At 34.0% G+C, this 23324-nt stretch overlaps 3 protein-coding genes and 1 non-coding gene across 7 annotated transcripts; 3 read left to right on the top strand and 1 right to left on the bottom strand.

The window, feature by feature from the left end:
• The first annotated feature begins 4218 nt into the window (after nucleotides 1-4218).
• Nucleotides 4219-7000, top strand: LOC111776809 (ankyrin repeat-containing protein At5g02620). 2 transcript variants are annotated; one of them, XM_023656188.2, is made up of 4 exons: nucleotides 4219-4558; nucleotides 4802-5136; nucleotides 5243-5652; nucleotides 6073-7000. In XM_023656188.2, the coding sequence occupies exons 2-4, from the start codon at nucleotides 4845-4847 to the stop codon at nucleotides 6952-6954; spliced, it is 1584 nt and encodes a 527-aa protein (XP_023511956.2). In that variant the 5' UTR covers nucleotides 4219-4558; nucleotides 4802-4844; the 3' UTR covers nucleotides 6955-7000. The 2 variants fall into 2 exon arrangements, with proteins under 2 accessions (XP_023511956.2, XP_086974698.1); XM_087118572.1 differs by having other exon boundaries at nucleotides 4219-5136.
• Nucleotides 7001-7645: 645 nt separating this feature from the next.
• LOC111776803 (putative NOT transcription complex subunit VIP2) lies at nucleotides 7646-13964 on the bottom strand. 3 transcript variants are annotated; one of them, XM_023656180.2, is made up of 14 exons: nucleotides 13805-13964; nucleotides 12737-12937; nucleotides 12110-12218; nucleotides 11858-12039; nucleotides 11005-11386; nucleotides 10196-10405; nucleotides 10000-10095; nucleotides 9565-9650; nucleotides 9295-9480; nucleotides 8603-9025; nucleotides 8459-8511; nucleotides 8320-8361; nucleotides 8048-8192; nucleotides 7646-7946 (listed from the first exon to the last, which is right to left on the bottom strand). In XM_023656180.2, exons 4-14 carry the CDS (start codon nucleotides 12032-12034, stop codon nucleotides 7887-7889), a joined length of 1860 nt encoding a protein of 619 aa, XP_023511948.1. In that variant the 5' UTR covers nucleotides 12035-12039; nucleotides 12110-12218; nucleotides 12737-12937; nucleotides 13805-13964; the 3' UTR covers nucleotides 7646-7886. The 3 variants fall into 3 exon arrangements, with proteins under 3 accessions (XP_023511948.1, XP_023511946.1, XP_023511947.1); XM_023656178.2 differs by having other exon boundaries at nucleotides 12794-12937; XM_023656179.2 differs by having other exon boundaries at nucleotides 11858-12027; nucleotides 12794-12937.
• On the top strand, nucleotides 12110-12190 carry LOC111777938 (small nucleolar RNA snoR35). The gene has a single exon (XR_002812461.1). It is a non-coding gene; the product is annotated as a small nucleolar RNA snoR35 (small nucleolar RNA).
• A 5123-nt stretch (nucleotides 13965-19087) lies between the features above and the next one.
• LOC111776796 (receptor-like protein kinase HERK 1) lies at nucleotides 19088-22902 on the top strand. The gene is made up of 2 exons (XM_023656168.2): nucleotides 19088-22553; nucleotides 22634-22902. The coding sequence occupies exon 1, from the start codon at nucleotides 19728-19730 to the stop codon at nucleotides 22236-22238; it is 2511 nt and encodes an 836-aa protein (XP_023511936.2). The 5' UTR covers nucleotides 19088-19727; the 3' UTR covers nucleotides 22239-22553; nucleotides 22634-22902.
• The last annotated feature ends 422 nt before the right edge of the window (nucleotides 22903-23324 follow it).

Here is a 23324-nt window from a genome sequence, read left to right as displayed (position 1 = left end):
TGGAAGTATATTGGCCCAAATTCGAAGAACAACCGAGCTTGCCACACGTGAGGTTAGTTGCCTTTAAAAGATTCCTTTTACATTACGCGTGTAACGCACCAATTGAGGATCCCATTTGTTTTCATTTTTTTTCATTTTTATAGAACACAACTTGTGTCTTCTTAACTAATTAAACAAATTTCAAACATACTTTTTAAAATCATTCATCTATTTCTATTAAATATATAATGTTTTACGACTTTAATAGTACTTGATAGGCTAGCTCACTGATTTTGATCCCTAACATTTATACTTGATACTTGGGTTTTGATGATATTTTTTCCTAAATATTTTAAAATACTTTTTGATTTATAGTTTATTTTAGGTGACACGTTTATTTTATTTTTTTGAATATGTGATATATATTTTTTTAAATGGGATAAAAAATACTTAGACCAACATAAAATAAATGGGTCGGGTAAGAAAATACCAATATTTAATGTATATTAAAGGAGGCTTGATTTTTAAAGAAATTTAACTCAACTATTGCATTTTTGAGGGTGTGTTGTGTAAATTTGTCTAAATGATTGATTAGAAATGAGAAATTAATACAAATAAGAATTTCATTATTGTTGAAATATGCATATTTTCTTTCTTTATTGGGAATATTGAGTTTATTCATTTTAGATAATCATAATTTTTAATTAACTATTAGCTAATCTGCATACAAACAAATACAAAGCAGCTCATGTGGCTTCTTTATCTCCTTTCCTATCAGAATCGTAACAAATATAAACATAGCGTAAAATTTAAATCCTACCCAACCTATCCATGCATAACCGATAAATAAATAATTGGCATTAAATTTCAATAGCCACGATTCTCTTTTTTGAAGCTTAGTTACGAAGTACTCAGTACTTTCGGTCCCATTTGCTGGCAACCCCCCAGTTTGCATAGTATTATTTGTTTACTTGTGAGTGGCTAACCACAAACATCCATGGTTTCCTCTCCTACTTTATGATAGTCAGTAGCCTATCACCTGGAATTACTAATGTCAATATTATTTAATTCATTAATTTATGATTTTTCCCCTTTATAGGGAAATTTCCTTTATATTCAACAATCTTATGTACGTAGGATTAAGAATGCTTAATTTTTCAATTAATGTGTCACCTTGATATAACATGTATCCAATAATACTAATCATGGCTCAAACTTGTTAAATGCGACAAAAGTATGAGCTATATACCCATTAATATCATATGAAACACAGTGAAATTATAAATTGGTTAGGGTGTAGTCAACTGCAAAGGGGATATGTAGAATTGGTTGGAAATTGGAATTGTTGTTTTATGTTTTTCTTTCCGTAGATTGGATGAACCATATGTATTTGATTCTACGTAGGAAATAAATTACACTACAACTCAATTCAATTATATAAAATATTCACTTTTTTTTTTATTAAAATAAGATGAAATCATACGCAATTCTAGATTATATCAATTGAGTGAATGGAGTTTGAAAATAATCTTTTTAACCCTTATTTGATGTCATTCAAAAGTATAAATATTGAAAAACACATTTTTCATAATTTAAAATATCTAAATTATTGTGCATTGAAAAGAAAAAAAAAGTAGGTAAATATGAATAAATAGTAATATCGAATGAGAAATTTTTTTTTGAAACAATTTGGAAGTATCTTTTTTAAAAAAGAAATTTCAAAGTTTGTATATTAAATTAAATTAGAGTGTGTGTTCACTTTTTAATAGCACAAAGATAATTTGTTTGTTAGTGAAACCCAATCAGGGTCAACCGCGTGGCCCCACATGCTGGACCCATCCATTCCTTCTGGTTTCCAATTAGCAGCGCGGGCCCCACCCTCAATTCCAGTTTGCTCAAAAGTTAATTACCTATCGTTGACCTACGCGCCAGATTAACCCTCGCTCCTCTCACGCGCCAAATATGGTTCTTTCGTACCAAGATGGCCTTCCACTTTCTTTTTTTTTCAAAAAAAAAAAAAAAAAATTGTTGTCTATTTTTATTTTAATAAATATCGAAAATTTTATTTCTTTTAATTTTTTTTTACAAACATTTAAACCATCAAATAAATTTAACCGTGAAATATTTTAAATTTGTAAATATCGAATATTTATTACGAGAAAATGTGATTATTCGTTAAGATATTTTATTACATTAAAGAACTTTAATTTTTCATATACGCCGTGATTTGTTATTAGGCTACTATTTTTGACTTCATCAAAATACAGGAAGAAACCATTTTTTTTCAATAAAAACTAAAAGAACACGATTAGAATGCGTGTTCATATAAAATTATCAATGATTGAGAGTGACTTTAAACCAAAAAAATAAAAATAAATAAATAAAATACCTTGGAAACTATAAAATTTGTTACTCCAATTTCAATTTGAATCTCAAATTATATGGTTGTTCAGTTACATTTTTTTTTTTTACTATAACTAGATTTCATCTCACTAAAAAATAATTTATATTTTCTATTATTTTGATTGATAAAAATCAATAATATTATATATATATATACCATTTTATAATTTTTTTGAAACCAAACCTGTAACAGTAGCATTAACTAAAATATGGACAACAAATTTAAATATAACACATATTAAGATATCATTTATAAAATAAAATATTTAGAATATCAAATCTTTACTATTTTTTTTTTTTTTTATTGAACTAAAAAAAATCGTATCGGTTATTAATAAGGACCTATAAATATAATACAATCCAATTATTAAATTGGATGGTATTTAAAAAAGAAACATTTATTCATGAAGAGTCAAATAAATGAATTGACTAATGGGGTTGTTGATAACCTTGTTTGTCAACAAGCTGACGTGTAAATTCAATCATTATCCTCGTTTACTTCCTTTTTTCTTTTTAAGATTTAGATTAACGGATATAATGTAAAACGTATTAGTAAATATTTAAATTTTTATTAATTAAATACGAAATTAACGCGGAGTAAAATGATAACTTAATTAATTTTTTCTTTTATAAAATTTATAAATATTTTTTAGTATATTTTAAATAAGTTTTGAGAATAATCTAATAAAATACATATTTTTGTTGTTACTGCTAACTTTTTGTATTAATTAAGCAGAATTTTGTGCAATTATATATTTAAATTTGTGTTGCCATAAGTCAAAATTAGTATTAAAATAAATAAATAAAAAAAGAAAACTTTGGTTGCATTTATTATTATCATTATTATATATTTACAAAATTAGGTTAAAGAACGAATTAATTTTTTTCTGCCTACCAATAAATAAATAAATAAATAAATCAAAATTCAAAGTAGAATCGATACTTAATGATAATACTTTGACTTATAAGATAACGTTAAAATGATCCTATTTTAATCGAGTACAACCCTTTCTACGAGAGCATGACTTAACTTAATCATAATTAAAAGGATACGGAGTATAAAATTTTTAAGTAAAGACAAGCGTGACAGGATATTATATATCCTCCGTTCTAACTATAGTTCGAATTCATAAACGTGTTCATACAAACGCACTTATTAACATTAGTTTTCTTATTTCATTTTTTATCGATCTTAAACATATTAAGTCGTATAATAAATGTTCATATTAAATAATTTTTATAAATAATTTTTATATTTTTATTTTTTTAATATAATTTCTATTAAAAAATGTAAGCATCATGAAAAAAAGAAATTTCTTTCTAATCCGTCTTTCATTCTTAGTTTAAATAAGATTCCAGTGCTCTCCAAGTTAAATCAACATCTTAGTGTCACGATTATACTTGTCCAAAGAAGGTTGCTTATGGCCGCATGACAAATGTCCTAATCTTGCTTGTTCAGGTCGATTGACAAGGACGTCAACCAATTGAGTGAGGGAGCATGTCACGGTCATGCATGTCTAAGACGTGTTGTCAATGGCCACACGACCGATATCCCAGTGTTGCTCGTGCAGGACTTGTTGTCCATGGTTGCATGCATGTTCCAAACCCCTTTTACATGCTTTCATCCTAGATAGGTCTTTACCATTACACAGTGTATCTTTTTTTTTTTTTTTTTTTTTTTTGCATTTACTATTTTTTTCAACAACATATATATATATAATATGGAGCGTGGTTACACGCGCGTGCATGGGCGCGTAATTCTGTTAATTCTGTTTTTTTTTTTTTAATTTTAATTAGTTGTGTAAGACGCCATTAACGCGACCTCAAGTTTTTGCAACCTTCTTCTGATGTTTCGTTCCTCCATTTCAATTCCATCCTTTAATTTCTTCCACATTTAACATTTTCTATACTTCCAATTTTTTTAATCTTCATTATCACCTCTTTTTCAAACCCCTTTTCTGTTCTTAAAAGCTTCAAAAGTTTTCTTAAACAAATTGTTTCTGATTCGTTGCTTACATGTGCGTTGTCTTCCTCTTCCATAATCTATATCATCTTCCTCTTCTTCTTTCCGCCATTAATGGGGCGCTTAAGCTTTCCCCTTTTTCTCTGTATATAACCATTTCACTTCCTCGTCGGAGGTTTTAAGGTGGTTCCTCTGTTTATTCATCATTCTTAGGTAATGGGTTTGTCTTTCTTTTTGTCTTTTTTAGGGTTTTTTTTATGTTGGAAAAATGGAAAATGGAATTTGGTTTGATTTGATTTCGCTTTAATTGAAATGGGATTCAAAGGAATTAAAGAACAGAGGTTTCTGTAAAAAAAATGATGATCATGGACGAAAGATGAGATTTTCCGATCTGGGTTCTTCAGAAAATAGTCTAATTTGGTGATTGGATTTGGAATTGATGCCGGAATCTGTCAGAGCGTCGCCGCAAGCGGCGGAGCCAAGCTTACCGAGGAAGAAGATGACGAAGCAATTGACAGGAAAAAGGGATGATACACCATTGCATTCCGCCGCGAGAGGGGGAAATCTGACGGCGGCGATGGAGATTCTGTCGAACGCCGATGAGGTTAAATTGAAGGAATTATTGGCAAAGCAAAATCATTCCGGCGAAACGGCTTTATACGTGGCGGCGGAATATGGGTACGTGGATTTAGTGAGGGAAATGTTGAAATATTACGATCTGGCGGATGCTGAGATCAAAGCAAGAAATGGATTTGATGCTTTTCACATTGCAACAAAACAGGGCGATTTGGGTATGTTTATTTCATTTCAAATTTCAAATTTTTTTTTGTGTTTTTTAAGGAAAAACCATTGAAATTGGACTTAATCGAGGCAGTTCTTTGTTGGGTGTTTGTGCAGAGATATTGAGAGTTCTAATGGAGGCTCATCCGGAGTTGTCCATGACGGTCGACATATCGAACACGACGGCGTTGCACACGGCGGCGACGCAAGGCCACATTGAGATTGTGAACTTTCTGTTGGAAGCCGGTAGCGGATTGGCTACCATTGCTAGAAGCAATGGGAAAACTGCTCTGCATTCTGCAGCTAGAAATGGGCATTTGTTGGTGGTTAGAGCGCTCGTCGGGAAGGAGCCGATCGTGGCGACGAGGACGGATAAGAAGGGGCAGACTGCGCTGCAAATGGCGGCGAAAGGACAGAACCTTGAGGTTGTGGAGGAGCTGATCAAGGCGGATCCTCGGTCTGTAAATATGGTTGACAATAAAGGCAACACTGCTTTGCATATTGCTGCAAGGAAGGGCAGAGCTGAGGTATTTCAATTACTTTCCACTTTCGGTTTTGGGCTTTCGTTCGAGATTTTAAAATGCGTATTTCGGAGTTACACAGCAAAACCAGTACGAACAGTGTGCCAGCGAGGACGTTGGACCCCGAAAAAGGAGGTGGATTGTGAGATCCCACATCGGCTGGACCCTGAAACCTCTCCTTAGCAGACACGTAAAACCGTGAGGCTAATGACGTAATGGGCCAAAGTGAACAATATCTACTAGTGGTGAGGTTGGGCGATTACATTTCATAGCTCATCCCGCCCGAGAAAACTAAAGCACCTAACAAAAATTTTGTAGCAATGGTTGAAAGTTGATCTATTCTTCAAAAAAGCATTAGGATTTGATCATGTTCTTGCCTTGTATAAGATGATTTGAGAGCATTAATTTTGGTTATATTTTGTGCAGATTGTTAAACTTCTTCTCAAGCACAGCGGAACGAACACGAAGGCGGTAAACCGATCGGGGGAGACAGCTCTCGACACGGCGGAGAAAACAGGGAACTCAGAAATAGCTCTGATTCTAAAAGAGCATGGTGTGCAGACAGCAAAAGCAATCAAACCAGAAGTGAAAAACCCAGCCAGGGAATTGAAGCAAACAGTAAGCGACATAAAACACGAAGTTCATTACCAACTCGAACACACTCGACAAACCCGAAGACGGGTCCAAGGCATAGCGAAACGTCTAAACAAAATGCACGCCGAGGGCCTAAACAACGCCATCAATTCAACAACCGTGGTAGCTGTTCTTATAGCCACAGTGGCATTTGCAGCCATTTTTACTGTCCCTGGTCAGTATGTGGATGATCCAGATGACATACCACAAGGCTTCTCACTTGGGGAAGCCAATATAGCGCCCAAAGCTCCCTTTATAATCTTTTTCATATTTGATTCGATAGCCCTCTTCATATCACTAGCCGTTGTGGTAGTTCAAACTTCAGTTGTGGTTATAGAAAGCCAAGCCAAGAAGCAGATGATGGCCATTATAAACAAACTAATGTGGCTCGCTTGTGTGCTCGTTTCTGTCGCTTTCTTGGCGCTTTCGTTTGTCGTCGTCGGTGAGCGCGAGAAGTGGCTCGCCATCGGAGTAACGCTCATCGGAACCACCATAATGGCCACCACATTGGGCACCATGTGCTATTGGGTCATCAAACATAGAATTGAAGCATCAAATCTCAGGAGCATAAGGAAGTCTTCAATGGGGGGAAGCAGATCCAAATCCTTTTCCCTCTCAGTCATGTCTGATTCAGAGATTCTTAACAATGAGTTCAAGAAAATGTATGCAATTTGAAACTAATTTTCCCAGCGCCAATTTTTCTTTTTTTTTTTCTTTTTTTTTTTTCCAATAACCCTCCAGAGTTTTTGGCGTTTGAAGATTTTCTCGGTCGGGTTAACGTGGAAAAAATGTACACTTTTTTTTATGGAGATGAAGATTGTACAATCTTCAATTCTTCAATTGCTCACTCAAATTCCCTTAGACTTATATAAAAGACATGATTTGTACATGTATTATTTTTAACCCTTTTCTTCGTACATATTGAAAAAGGATACATTTGGATATGAAAATTTAAACCTCCAATTACAAGAGAATAAATACGTGTCGATAGTTACGCTCCATCGTATCGTATTGAACCTAACTTTATTTATCAATGGGTGACTATTTTGTTGGTCCTGACAAAGTAATTAACAATAAGATATGAACCCCATGAATGTTAATATGAATGCTAAAACTTATAAAACATTATATCAAACGACTGATACGTCTGTCATAAGTGGACATAATTGTTTTGTGGCTCATCTTAATTGCAGTGTTCTCAGAAATTTGATCAAATAAACAGTTTCAAAACAAGCTGGAAGAATGAATGGCTTACATTGATTGGCAGGTTGTTCAAACAGGCAACAGCAGGTTCCTAACTTTGGTTGGTTAATAGGAGAGATGTTGGTATCATATGACAGCAGGTTGTACCATAAAAACAAACAAGGAAGCAATAAACCCGTATGCCGAGGATTCAATTCAATGATACCATGTTCAACCTAAGATTGTGGATCTTGTAAAATGACAGGGAAGAAACCACTAAATCGGCTCACTAAAATTACAAGATTGGGCCTAAACGATCGATTGCAATTACCGAGTTACAAAAACATGAATTCTACAAACACAACTAAGGCTTACATGTGAAAATCCACGAATTACCTTTACATTTTCTATATATGTAAAAAGAATCAATGTTGCGGTAGTGCTGGTCTCTTTTCTACCATCTCGTAGTGAAGGACAAAATTATCCTGAAGCAAATGGACGTAACATGAGCAAAATGAGCAATGGGAACGGTGCAACAGAGAGTAGTATAAATAATTTCAATGAAAAGATATTGACAAGTCCAAACCTTGCGGACAGTTTCAAATGTTTGGGGGTCGAAACAGAGGTACGATCCTCGCTCGTGAGTGTTAGTCTTCACAAGTGGTTCCATGTTAGAGACACGAATGAACCAGAATCGTTGTTCTTTGTGATAAAACCAGCCTCTATTGTAACTATTACAAAAGATAAAAAAATAAATAAAAAGGGTTGGCACCAGCTCTTAGGAAAAAGTCTATCCACAAATTATTTTCAAGACTTTGGTGAAAATAACTGCACAGTAAGTTAATAATGAGAGCTTACAGTTCATTTGCAGCATACAACTGAGCTTCATCTTTTGGCATGCTGCAGACCAAGATAGAGTAAGGATTATGTAAATGAAAACAAAACTTGAAAAAGGAAAAAGAAAAAAAGAACGTAAGCTTATTTAGATATAGCACACCTGAAAAATATATAAAACAGTGTCTCCAGAGTAAATTTTGAGAAGTATCCTTGCTGCAATTACCAGAAAAAGGATCAGTTGAGACAACTGTAGGAAGTTTCGCATAGACTAGGAGGGGGATATATGAAAGGTGAAGAACCTCACATGTAGTGTAGGTGGTGGTTTAATAAGATAGCACTGCGGTACATTGAAATCTGGATCACCCTTAGCAGGCTCATCAGACCATGGGGAGCCAAAAGTCTTATGAAGATTCTCTGCTGAATTCAAATTTAAACCTAACGTGGTCAAATCAATTCCCAGTGCGAGGGATGCAAGATCCGGATCACTCAGCCTTATTACACTTAACAAACCAAGTAAACCAAATGGATCGGGAGAAGATTGAGCTGTCTGCATAGATTTAATGCCCTGATCCCTAAATGACTGATTAACACCAGACATACTTTGAAATCGGAATTGAGATTGACCGTGGTGCTGTTGATATTGCTGGATAAGTTGGTCATAACCCATTCCAGAAGCTGAATTAGGAGAGCTCATGGGTCTTAAACCAATACCAGGAGGCCCACTAGACTGAAAAAGAACAAAGAAACGTTGGTGTGAAAAACTTCATCGGAGAAGAGATTTAAGTCATATAGGCCAATAATTGATCTACAAAACATTTACACCCGTTCGATCCTTATAATACATTGGGAATGATCGACCTCAAAGGTAGAAAACTTCACTTCAGTTAATAAAAACATCAAAGTAGGGCAATAGGTTGATTCCTTGCAACTGCAAAGTAAAAACTAAGATGCAAGGAGTAAAAAGAATGCTTCCTTTACATTAAAAGAATTGCATACCTGCTGGTGGTAGGATGCAGTATGTGATGACGGGAATATATCTGATCCGTGCAAATGAAGGAGATCCTGATTATTTGCAGGTGAAAAGGAGACCGTGCTGTTACTAACTGCTGAAGAATGCTGTTGCTGCTGCTGGGGTCGATGTGTATATGTACTCCCTAAGCTAAATCCAGCAGACCTTCCAATCTGAAGATCAAAACAAAAACTTTAGAAATGATTACTAGCCCGAAACCTGATAGTCAGCAGAAGAGTGTAAAAAAGTGTTCCCACAGAGAACTGCTGTGACTGCATCATAGGCACAGAATTTTCATGTTGTTCTGTCTGATGCATATCCATGCCATAATCAGCATTCCCACCTGCACAAGATCTAGAACTATAATCAATAATAGAAAGTGTTTTATATCTGAAGTGCGCAAAAGGACAATGTAGGTTATGATGAGATGAATTGCTAATTCAGGCTGATGAGAGAAAAACAATTCAGAACTGACCATGAAGTAGCAGCTGAGCCTAATAATTGCAATAGTCTACTTGAATAATAAATTATGAAATTCTACTTAATCAGTTCAGCTATAACTCATGATCAACTAGAATATTTACAAGCAATAGTTCTCCAAAATTATTGTGTTATTCTTGAAAAAGATTAGAGGGAAAAGCCTAATGAGTTACATGAATGCATCCTGTGGGAAGCAAAAAAGGGATTTGCACCTTTAAATCTAGGTAACGCTGGAAAATCTTCATTCTGAATGCTGAACTCCTGGTTTTGTTGGACAATAGGACTAAGGCCTTGTTTTCTCAGCGAGCCTGAAATGTTTACATGACATTCCTAAAGGTCAAAATTGGTGCAGAGAAAAAATAATTATTAAAAATCAATTTTAGACATCAACAATGCCTAGTCACTAACTTAATTGCCCTTGAGGTCCTCCTGCAGAACTTGGACGACTAGTCAACTGAGGGAAATCGTTGATATCAAAAGGAGAATTGTCATTAGCATTCACATCATTCAACATCCCCAGAGAACTCAGACTATTCACACTCTGCATATGGTTTTGGGAAAGGGGACCTCCAGCACTAGGATAAGAATTGCCCAACATAGAAATGACCTGTTGAGATCCTGAAGCAAGAAATGTCATCTACCACAAAACAGCATAGAACACTTTTAACTACAAGGTAGCATACACTTATAAGAGCATTGTAATGAATGCATTTCCATTTATTTTCTGGTCAGTACAGCATCAGAAATAAGATATTTGTCGAACTTAAGTAAAAAAACACAACTTAATCATAATTAACAATTCATCGCCCGTAAAATTTGTAAGTGCATTTCTGCCAATTGGACTTCTTTTTTGTAACCATGGACTGAGCAGGGGTATTTCATTCCCCATGTTTGTAGCTACTTGGCAGTTCAATAAAATTCTCTAGTTTCTTATATAAAATTTTAAAAAAATATTAAAAATAACACAAAAATAAGAGCATGAATAAGATAGTACTAGAAAACAAAGTAAAATGAGTAAATAGCTTCCAGATACCGCACATCACTCTTTCAAACAAACCAAATTGATTTATATCTAAGCTAGTATCTAATACCTTGCATTGTAGAGCACAAGTAGTACAAAAGAGAGGTGACAACATTATTATGAATCGTTATACAAGCATTTTTTTTTCTTTATAGGAGAATCATTAGCATTCATTCAGAAATTCAAGGGATTGTACCTTGTGGAAGCACACCACTCATTAAACGGTTTTGTCCTTGCACAGATAAACTTCCAGATCCACTATTAGCACCAAGGTTTAGACGAGAAGCAAGACCAGGTAATGACAATCCCCCACCAGAAGTTATACTCCTTCCTATGTTGCCTCCACTTACCATATTTCCCATTGAAGTTGTGATCCGAGGACCTGAATTTCCCAAAATTGGAGATACACCCAACCCTGGAACAGTATTTCGATTACCAATACCAGCAGAACTAGACAGAATCCCAGGAATAGAACCACCAACTGCATTTGTGCTGCTACTAAATCCAGGATTTCCTACAACACTTATACCTCCTCTATTTGCAACTCCTAAATGCCCATGAGAGCCGCCATGAGACAACTACGGAGGAAAAGAAAACAGTAAAACTGGAGTGGAAGGACATAAACTTACAAGGGTTATGGAAATGAAAAAGATTATAATTTCACCTTCATTGCATCTGAATCTCTTAAAAGATGTCATTTCATGGTTATGTTCGGAAATTCCAATAACAAGTCCAATAATAAAATGTTATGATCCGATAACCTATTTGCAAAGTAATTCTCACTCATTCCTTCATCAACAAAGCTATGGAACATCCAAATTCTTCTATAATAATAATTACAATAATCTTTCAAAAATAATTGTAGACGAGTGCAATTTTATTTGATAGGCAGAGTGATCAAATATCTAAAATATGTCATTGTGCAACAGCTAAATTTTGGTGAGCACCATAAAGGTGACTATCAAAACTACAGGGAAAACTGATGCTAAGGATCTCAGTCAATAAGGTGGCATTGAATTCTGAATAAATAGCTTGACCTTGAAACATACCTGTGAGAGAGCAACAGGAAGGTTGTTTGATGCAGCATAACGCCCACTGGAAAGTGTTCCAGTAGGTTGCTGCACCCCACCAGATGGAACATTATTAATCGTTGAATTTCTCGAAGCTAGTGCACCTGACATGTTCTGAATATTGAAGCTTCCATGAATGTTATGCAACCCTTGCATAGTTCCTGGAAATTGAGACCTCTAAGTTTCATAAATTTGAATAAAAATATAGGAACTATAAGAACATGCACCCACCAGAGTGATGAAAAACAGGGGAGGCTGCGCCAGATTGACCAGAAAATGAGGTAGCAAAAGATCGCCCAGCACCATCTGGAACATTCGAAGCTGATCCATTAAGAGATGACTGCAAAGAACAAAACTTCGGCAATAAACAAACCCTGTTTTCTTGTACAATTTTAAATTTCACACAGACAATTTTGCAGTCTAAGTATAATGCATCAACATAAAAAGGGGAAGAACATATATCATTTATAACAGTACGTCATAATAAGTTAACAAATGTTGCTGATAGTTATAGACTTAAGATTAAATCAACCCAAGTCAACTAGAAATCCAATAAGAATGAGGAATTCAATTAAAATGGAATTTCAGCAATCAAAAGAATAACATTCTTATCTAACAGGAAAGTCTTGAACCAATTACAACTAAAATACTACATGAAATGTAAATTAAATTTAACAAAACAAAAAGAATTCCCCCCACCCACCACCACACACATGATACACCAAGGTTAAGAATTACTTTGCTTCTGAAATTACTATAATTTCTGTGAACTATTAGATGCAATGACTAGTGCACAGAATCAGATAAGCAATGAGAGTATCTGCAATAAACTTAAAGAGAAATCGTATGTAACTCAACTCCATACACGTCCCAATGCAATCATAGACATATAGAAACGTAGATAGCTGACAATACATTAAGTAAACCCGACATGGCATGCGGTGAGTGTAAAAAGAACTATGCAAATTTCATTCCTTCGTCAAAACAGCTGTTGTTCCAGCTTTGGGGAGCCAGAAGATAGAGAAGCTATTTGAAAGCCTTATTGCTAACGATAACAGCCTGAAAATAAAAGTACGATAAACAAAAGTAAGCCCAGAAGTAAGGTAAAAAAAAATAATAAACCCAACGTGGCTGCAGAGTCTGTAAAATAAGAAAAACAAGGAGTGCATATATGATTCAGAAATATAACCGTTCCCTTGTAGAACACAAGTAGAAGTCCAGGCAGCTTCTAAAACTAAGATGTCCAGTGAAAGAAGTGGAATCCATATGAAAAATATTAGATCCAAAGCTTCATAAGAAAACCTTAGGTTTAACCTGAATGAAGGCCTGTAAATCTACGAAAAGTAACGTGCAACTGACTCGAAGTCATAAGGTAACCTATCAGTAGCTCCACAGGAATTGCGGGCCTAAAAGCGGCCTACAACATGGATAATCTTGAGAATCTTCCATACAAGAAATATATGATAATGCCGTCTATATGCGGAAATGACCAACTGTTAAAAAGTGCATGTTCAGAAGCTCCAAAAGAGCTACAGGAAGTTCCAGATATAGATATAGATATAGTTATACGACTCAGTCAGTGGACGCTTCTCCCATGTCTATGCGAAAACAAAAAATTGAAAAAGAAATCAAACAAATAAATGCTGAAATGCTTCTGGACTGATTCTTCTAAAACCAAAAGCAGTTTCAACTACTTCGGACTAAAGAATCCATCCAAGTAGAACAAGAAACGACACGAACTTTGGAAGAATGTCCTGAAACCCTAGGATGGATCGGGATTGATAGATGAACAGAAGATATGTCCAACAGTGAAGACGACGAAGAAAAGATGTTGAAGTGGCGCGAGCGAGAGAAGATCGGAGATCAAACTCACTACAAATGGAAATGACTAAATCTCAATCATAGAAATCAGAGATGGAAAGTTACCTGAATAGCAGATCGGCGAGATGTCTGGTTGAGAAACAAAGATCTTGCGTGCCCTAAACAAGAAGATGAAGAAAAAGAGAATAACAGAGAAAGAAGAGGAACAAAATTGCCGGAGTGATGATATTTGAAGGGTAATAAAAGTCAGGTGCGACCCAGCAGAACAGTCTTCGCTCCTCCCTTTATTTTATTTTATTTTTTCCACTTTTTCATTCTTTTACAATTATCTCTAAATTACATATTTGTTTTAAAAATACTCCTAATTTTTTTATTAAAAAAATCAATAATTTTTCTAAATTTTTCAAATAAATCTCAAAAAATATTTTTCAGTTAGTTTTTAAATTTTTTAATAAAATAAAATGTATTTTTAAAATTTTTAAAGTTTAATAATATTTTAGAAATAAAGTATTAACGGTTTCCTCCAAAAAATAATAATAATAATAATAAATGTATTTTTTTAACTTTTAGAAAGTTTAAAAATATTATGAAATTTTCGTTTTTCTTTTTATAAAAATTATTTTTATCTAATCATTTTAAAATGGTTTATAAAGGAGGGGATGGAATGAAATAGATTAATTATATTTAATTTTTTAAATATGACATTTATAATTTTAATTATTTAATTAACTATTTATAATTTTATTATAATCGTTTACTTGAGAATGCTGTTAATTTAATCATTAAATAAACTCAAAAATTATTTACAAATTAATCGAATTAAATTAAAGAAAGTTTATATAATTTTATAATATACTTCATCATTTAGCTTAGTTTTTAAAATATAAGTTATACTAAATAGTTATAATTAAAATATATATGATTTGATTAAATTCATTTATTCTATGATAATTATAAGATATATTACAAAATAAACTAAAAATATATAAAATTTACTAATGAAAAATAAATTAAATTTTAATTAGTTAAAATTATTTTAAATATAATAATGGATCATGATTAATTATCTAAAATTAAATAATATAATAAAACTATTTAAAATACTTTATTATATAAAATTTCCATAACATTTACAACACCATTATTTGATTTATAGACATTATTTTTCAAACATCATAAACAAAATGTTTTTATCAATTTCTTTGGGTAACATATATTTTTTTCCAGACATTATAAATAAAGTTTTTTATTTATTTCCTATTGAACTCGTGATACGAGGACTTGCATTTTCTAAAATCAGGGATACACACCATCCTATAACAACGCTCCGACTACCAATATCACCAAAAGTAGGACTCTGCTAACCGCATTTGTGCAACTACTAGGTCCATCTGGACTTTGAAACATACTTGAAAAAGAACAACAAGAAAATTATATAGGAACATAAAAGGTCGATGTTTGTTTGGTTCTTTCTATATCGACTCGAATATTGAAGAAAAGTGGATTGTGTGTAACCAACTCCAAACCGTACATGAGACGAGTTTGTGCCTCATATAGCTCGGCCCGACGACAGGGGAGGTCAAGATGGTTCGGAGTTCAAGTGCATCGAGCTCAAACTCTTTCCCTCGATGGGACATGGATCTCGAATCCTCTTCTCCTATAAAGTGAAGGAACGAAGCCGAAGCTTGAGTATGATATAGCGAAGAGCTTAAGTTCGCGCGTGATTTACATATCATACTTTTACATACAATTTTATTGATATAAGACTTTTTAAAAAACTAAAAGCAAATGTAGTCCTTTGTAACGATCAAGACGGGTAAGCCCATCGAGCCACACAGTTGTCCATGTACCAGTAGAAGATTCAGCAGCTACAGCAGCCCTGCTTCCTCGGGTGGAACTCCCGGTTAAGGAGTTACTCAGAATGCTGCCAAGATATCAGTATCTTTGGTTTCATATTCACGAGTATAATAAGTCAATTTATACTCTTTAACACCAGCTTTGAATCCAACACTTGCTTCTCAGGTACAAAACGAGTCACTTCAAATAGGTTCATTACTCCGGCCCAGAATACGATTAATCTGACATGGGCTACATGAGCCCCCAGTAGTTTACCGGATAAATTGATAAGTCGGGTATTCCCGACCCACCAAGCGAAATTGGTGGTTTCTTGGTCACGACTAGCTAAAGCTAAAGTTCCATTAAAGAGCGTTTCCAGGAGTAGAACCTCTTTAGGAAATATAAGGTTTTCATGAGGTTGATCTTGAGCGAGAGTTTATGTTTTATTATACAATTGTTGTATAATATTATTGTTTTTATTAACTTATTTTTGTTTAAATAAGTATATTGAAAATTTCATATATATATATATATATATATATATATATATAATATATATATATATATATATAAGTAATTTATGTTATATTTTAAAATATATACTACTTTGTAGGTGGCTGGAGGAATTTAATTTCAATAACAATATATCCCTCTAATTTTATTTATTTATTATTATTTTAAATTCCATTGTAATTAATTAATCCATACATAAACCCTAAAAACGTAATATGGCCAGCTGGCTTTGACAAATTGTGTTTTAAAAAAAATTAATGGAAGTCTTTATTTCAACTACCAAAGGGATACAAGTGGCGAGCAGCCGCAAGCAATTGTGTAATAAATAATAGAGAAACGCGTCATAAATTGCCCCGTCAACCACGTTATCCATACACATTATTTCCTAATTTATATTTAAAAATTTTACGCAAAATTAATAAAATTACATCTCAAATTTACATTTACTTAAAAAAATATCCGTAAATTTTAAAAAAGGTTTTAATATTTTAAATTTTTAAATTTTTTTTTATATTTTACGCTGTCCGTTAATATTATATTTAAAAAATACATATGAAATTTTAAATGTAGTATTAATATTCTTTATTTTTATAAATAAAAGTTCATAATTAAATTTACTGTAATACATGGATGAAAGTCGTGTATCGACACCTCATAGATTATTTTTAAATTTTTTTAATTATTATAATAATATAGTCAATTTGTATTTCAACCAAAAATTTACTTCCTTCCTTTTTACTTGGGTTAAAAAATAGGCAAACAAAATCTTAAATTTTATCTCAAGTTATTACGTTTTCTTTCTACTTAAGTTGAGTGTTGTTATTATTACTGCCGTAAAGTAATTTTCAAATTATATTTATTTTCCCATTTATAATTATTATTTTTATTTCACATTTTTTCGTATAATTTAAATATTTATTAGATATCGTAAATATAGTCAATATTCAACTAAGATGTTAGAGGTTGAATTCTCTCTCCCATATTTTTTAACAATAAAAAATAAAAAATAAAAAATAAATTGTTATTATTCCTTTATTTTAAATGAATTATTGTACTTGTGTTTATAATAATAATTATTACTTATTACACTTCCGACAGCATATTTAACTGCCTTGTCACAAAATTCCTGCCGGTTAGCTAATATTTGTCGATAAAAACAACTTTTTAAAAATTATTGATGATTTATTGTGCTAGCTTGTCCTCACAACCAATTGAATAATTGATTAGCTTTACTATATATTTCAACGATATTATTGTTCGAGCCGTATTTGAAATCCAAATTTTCCATATGATGTCCTGACATTCCCTTATAATACAGTCACGTTACTTCCGATTTTAAGAACGAACACTATCTCAAAAAACCAACACAGATTATTTCAGCATGTACTCACAAGTTTGTTAAAAAAAATTTCAGGAGGTTACTGGACATAGAATTGCTCCAAACAAAATACGTTTTTAACTATAAAGTTCATACGATTAAGCCATAAAAATGAAGGTGCACCATATTGGTATAGATAGTAACTTTTACTTATTTTTAATTATTCTATATTTAGGATTGCTCGTGTTTGAATGTAGTATTGGTTCATTCATGTATTCCTTATTTACTCGGGTGTCGCAAATTACGTATTGCATATATGTTTTATTACTTTCGAGAATGTTTGATTAATCCACCACACCTAAAATGGTGCGAAAGTGATCTGATTTATAATAAAATAAATTACAATGATATGAAAAGAGTAATAAATTGAAAGATACTTACGGTAAGAAGACAAATATCTAGATATTTATCATATAATAAAATATCAAATATGATATATACGGTAAACTATAATTTATTACTAAATATCCTTAACACTTTCAATAAAATAAATGAATTTCAATATCATTAATTGACACAATATATATCCTTCACAAGTGTGAATAGATCTGAAAATATTATTACTCAATAAAACAATATAGAGTTAATAATGCTAATACCTACTAAATCTTGATAATAAAATAAAATATATTACTACTCGAATTATTGAAGAAAAATATTAAATGATTAATAATATTTAAGATATATTTCATAACTAATATATTATCCAAATACCAGCTGATTAAGAATATGTTGATTAATTCAAACTATCAATAAGTTCACTAAATTCTGACATTAATAATATTTTTATTCAATAAACTACTAAAAAAAACAGACCAACTACTAAAATAATATACCAATTATTGAACGGTGAGAAAATTTGCATTTGACTAACCGTGGCATATTTTGATTGGTCAACGCTTCGTTAACTTGTAATATAAGCTAACCCAATTGAGAGTAGAGTGAATTCGAAAAAGCTAGATTCTTCTTATTTGGCATTTTTTTTCTCCTTATGAAAAAAAAAAAAAAAAAAAAAACTTTCATATCTATAAAATAAGAAGAAAGCATTTATACATTCCTTAAATAAACATCCATCATTTATATTCTGTTTATAAAGTCGTTCAACCAGGCGTAAATTTTACTCTTCAAATAAAGATATTATACCAGAAAATGAAATTCGAAAATAAAAAAATAAAAAATACATTATATATTTTAATACAACGAATATAAGCTTAAATTACACATCCTGAAATTTATATATATTATTTTAAATTTTAGATTTTGTATTTAATATGTCCAAAAAATTAATATTTTTTAATAAATCATATAATTCCATAAGATAATAATAAAAAAAAAGAGACAATTACACGTGGCTAGAGCTTAAATTAACAAATTATTTATTAATTGAATTTTAAAATTCGTTGAATTATAATCAATTATTGCATTGTATATAAATAAAAGAAACTAAGTATTTTTAAATTAATTTTGTATTAATACTTGTGAGTGGACTCGGACTCGGACTCGGACTCGGAGCCAAAAAACCCGAAATCCATGTGCTAACTGACGACTGCCTCGTGATGGACGGCTCAAACTTCGTTCCACCTGTGCTCCAATTTTATTTATTTATTTATTTATTTATTTTTAATTTCATGGAATCGAATAAATGCGAATAATAAACTTTTTCACATTTCGTCAATGGGTTCTGTTCTTTTGTGGCGTTTTCTTGCTGGATTCAAACCAGTTTACCCAACTCTGAAACTTGCTCTTTCTGTTACTTTTGAATCCCGCCATTAAAGCTCAACTGTTCTTCCTCCTCGAAGTTTCTTCTCCGTTTAGCATCCATTTTCCCCTTGATTTTACCCTTTTACAAGTTCTATCCCGAGATGAACTTGATGATTTTGAGTTTTGCCAGAAGAATTCAGCTGTCAGTCCGCGTTCTAGCCCCCTTTTGACTGTGTGATCATTTGATCGTTCTTTTGTTTTTTTGTTGCCTTGCTCTGATTGCATGTAATCGAACTGTATCTGTGCGCTTTTAAAGCTGTCTTCAACTTCATCCCAGTTGGCGCTTTTTGAGATTTATTGTACTTTGCTTCCCTGTTTGCCTCAAATTTGCCTCCTGCTCGGGATATAAATCTGGTTCTATCACTGTTTGGATCTCTGATGATAAAGAAAGTGCTAATTTCTCGGTCGTTTTCATGGATTCTGATTGAACAAACATTCGACTGATTGTTTTTCATCATAAACCCTAGTTTTTCAAAAGTTGCTTCGAATCAGGTTTTGTTTGTGATTCTGTTTCTTGATTAGCTCTAGAAACTTCTACCGATGGATTGTAGAAGAAGATTTGGATTACTGTTCTGGATTTTGTTCATTTCGTTGCTGCCGTGCATTTCTTGTTTGTTTAATCCGGTAGATGATTATCTCATTGACTGTGGATCGCCGGCTAATGTATCTGTGGGTAATCGTGTTTTCATGGCCGATAATTTGGCCTCCAAGTTGCTTTCCACCCCGAAAGTCATTCTGGCTAATACGTCTTCAGTACCTGCCAGTTCTTCTAATGATTCGTCGCTGTTTGGAACGGCTAGAATCTTCACTGGATCATCAAAATTCAAGTTTCCAATTACGGCTGGAAGGCACTGGATCCGTCTCTATTTCTATCCATTTGTGTTTCCTGGCTTCAATATGAGTGCTGCAAATTTTAGTGTTTCGACCCAAAATTTTGTTCTGCTGCGAGATTTAGTTGCTGTGAAGAATCCTGTGGTCAAAGAGTTCTCTGTTAACGTAGCTTCAGATACTCTTGAAGTTATATTTACTCCTGTTAATGGCTCCTTTGCATATGTGAATGCCATTGAAGTTACTTCTGTTCCTGACATTCTCATTACTGATGAAGCCAGTTTGTTAGAACCGTCTGGTAAATTCGACGGGCTATCTGCTCTGGCATATGAGACAGTTGCTAGGGTTAATATGGGTGGGCCAAAGGTTTCTCCAGATAATGATCCTCTCGCACGGAGTTGGGTTCCTGATGAGAGCTTTCTAGTTAATAAGAATTCTGCTATAAGTTTCTCTAACATTGCAGCTGTTAAATACAGTGATGATGGGGCAGCTCCAGAGATTGCTCCAAATGTTGTCTACGGTACCCTAACCGAGATGAACTCAAAGGATGATCCAAGCAGTAATTTCAATGTGACATGGCGATTTAAAGTGGACCCGGAGTTTCAGTACCTTGTTCGGTTTCACTTTTGTGACATTGTGAGCAAAGCTCTACACCAACTTTATTTCAATGTTTACGTTGACTCGTGGTTGGTCGCTCGGGATTTAGATCTTAGTATTCCTCTTAACAATGCTCTGGCCACTCCATACTATATGGACGCTGTTACAGGATTGATCAAGAATGACATACTTCTTGTGAGCATTGGCCCAGCAAATTTAGCCAATGTGTATCCAAATGCTATTCTAAATGGTCTGGAAATCATGAAAATGAACAACTCAGTTGGCAGTCTTAGTGGGGAAGACTCTGTAATTAGTTTTCTGAACTCGACTTCTTCCAATAAGCACATTGGCGTGATTGTGGGCGTAACCGTTGGTGCATTTGTTGCAGCTATGTTGGTCGCTGTTCTGTTTATACTGAACAGACGAAGAAGAAAGGGAATGCATCAAGCTCCATCAAAAACATGGATTTCAATATCGACTGCTGGAGGAATGTCACACACTATGGGAAGTAAATACTCAAATGGCACTATCACAAGTGCTGCTTCCAACTATGGATATCGTATACCGTTCGCAACAGTTCAAGAGGCTACAAATAACTTCGATGAGAGCTGGGTTATTGGTATTGGAGGGTTTGGGAAAGTATACAAAGGAGTTTTAAATGATGGCACCAAAGTTGCTGTGAAGAGGGGTAACCCACGTTCCCAACAAGGACTGGCAGAGTTTCAAACTGAAATCGAGATGCTATCACAGTTCCGTCATCGTCATCTTGTATCGTTGATTGGGTACTGTGATGAGAAGAATGAGATGATACTGATTTATGAATATATGGAGCAGGGGACCCTGAAGAGCCATCTATATGGTTCTGATTTCCCTAGTTTGAGCTGGAAGGAGAGATTAGAGGTCTGCATTGGAGCCGCTAGAGGACTTCATTACCTCCACACTGGTTATGCTAAACCAGTTATTCATCGTGATGTCAAGTCTGCTAATATTTTACTCGATGAAACGCTCATGGCAAAGGTCGCTGACTTCGGGCTTTCGAAGACAGGGCCTGAAATTGACCAAACCCATGTTAGTACAGCCGTGAAAGGAAGTTTCGGGTACCTCGATCCCGAATATTTCAGGAGACAACAACTGACTGAGAAATCAGATGTTTATTCTTTTGGAGTTGTTCTGTTTGAAGTCCTTTGTGCAAGACCTGTCATAGATCCAACCCGTCCAAGAGAAATGGTAAACTTAGCTGAATGGGCAATGAAATGGCAGAAGAAAGGGCAGTTGGACCAAATCATTGATCCTACTCTAGTGGGAAAAATTAGACCAACTTCTCTTAGAAAGTTTGGAGAAACTGCTGAAAAATGCTTGGCTGACTATGGAGTCGACAGGCCATCTATGGGAGACGTATTATGGAACTTGGAGTATGCACTTCAGCTACAAGAAGCAGTCGTTGAAGTCGATCCTGAAGATAACAGTACAAATATGATCGGTGAGCTCTCTCCACAGATTAACAATTTCAACGACGTTGAGGCAGGTGTTTCGGCCACACGGTTTGACATTCCGGGTGTGGATGATCTCTCAGGAGTCTCCATGAGTAGGGTGTTCTCTCAGCTGGTGAAGTCTGAAGGTAGATGACCGATGTTTCTGCAGCGTTAGGCCATCGTGTTGATTCTTCATACTCGATTTAATCCATTCCCCATGGACCACTTTCAACCCCATAAAAAAATAATAGCCTTGAATTGGTCCGACGCAGCTGAATATGAGGCGTTCTGTATACACCAGGCGACGATGTAGGCAGGTCCTTTTAAACAATGTCAAACTACATGTAACATATTGGGTTCTTTTCTTGTACAGAAGGGGTTTTATGCAGGCGAGTCTTTGCAATATCCATCAAACATGTTACTTCTTTAACGAACAAGGTAGTTCGATTGCGATTTGCATCACTTCATCGTAAGTATTCGTTTTTTTTCACTGTTTCGTGTTTGTCTAGAATCATTGAGACATCTAGTCTTATAATGTTTCTTGGTTAGTTGAGCATCCTGGCAATGTCAATGACCATGGTGTGTCATTCTCTTCTGAATTTCCCTCTCCGTTTGGGAGTGGTGTCGAGGCGCTTTGTCGTGTATGTGTTTAGCTCTGAACCTCTTTTTGTTGGAGCATGTATTTGCTGCAATTTATAGGTAAATTCTTCATCTGGGCATTGCTTTCTTTGTGATACCTTGAATATTTCAACTCTGTAATGAACAGCCATGCATTCCTCTCTTCAACTGTCAATGTATCTTAATTGCTGTTATTGGTTGATCCAAGTCACTCGATTTCTTTCCAGTATTTATTTAGCATATGGTATAAACACATTATATGTTCTTAGGATAGTGAAATATTTATGAGGATGAAGGGATTACTCTATCCTTAAATAGTTATCCATTCGTGATTATTCTCGAGCATATTGCTTTTAACTAAGTCAACCCTTCTTCACTAGAGCACACCCTCTATTCGATACGCTCAACCATAGTTTGGTTCACCATATGACTATGCCATTGAGACACAGGATATAGCTAAGTCGTGGACATGATTTTGATACTTCTATTAGGGACTCTAGAACCATTGTAGTAATAGTCCAAGGTCTGAAGGGGTGGATTGTGAGATCCCGCATCGATTGGGGATGGGAACGAGCGTGAATAAGGATGTTGGGCCTCGAAGAGGGGTGGATTGTGAGATCCC

The sequence above is a fragment of the Cucurbita pepo genome, chromosome 16 (genome assembly GCF_057944985.1).
Source record: "Cucurbita pepo subsp. pepo isolate OVF chromosome 16, ASM5794498v1, whole genome shotgun sequence".
Classification (NCBI taxonomy): Eukaryota; Viridiplantae; Streptophyta; class Magnoliopsida; order Cucurbitales; family Cucurbitaceae; genus Cucurbita; species Cucurbita pepo.
This window is presented reverse-complemented; position numbering and strand designations above follow the sequence as displayed.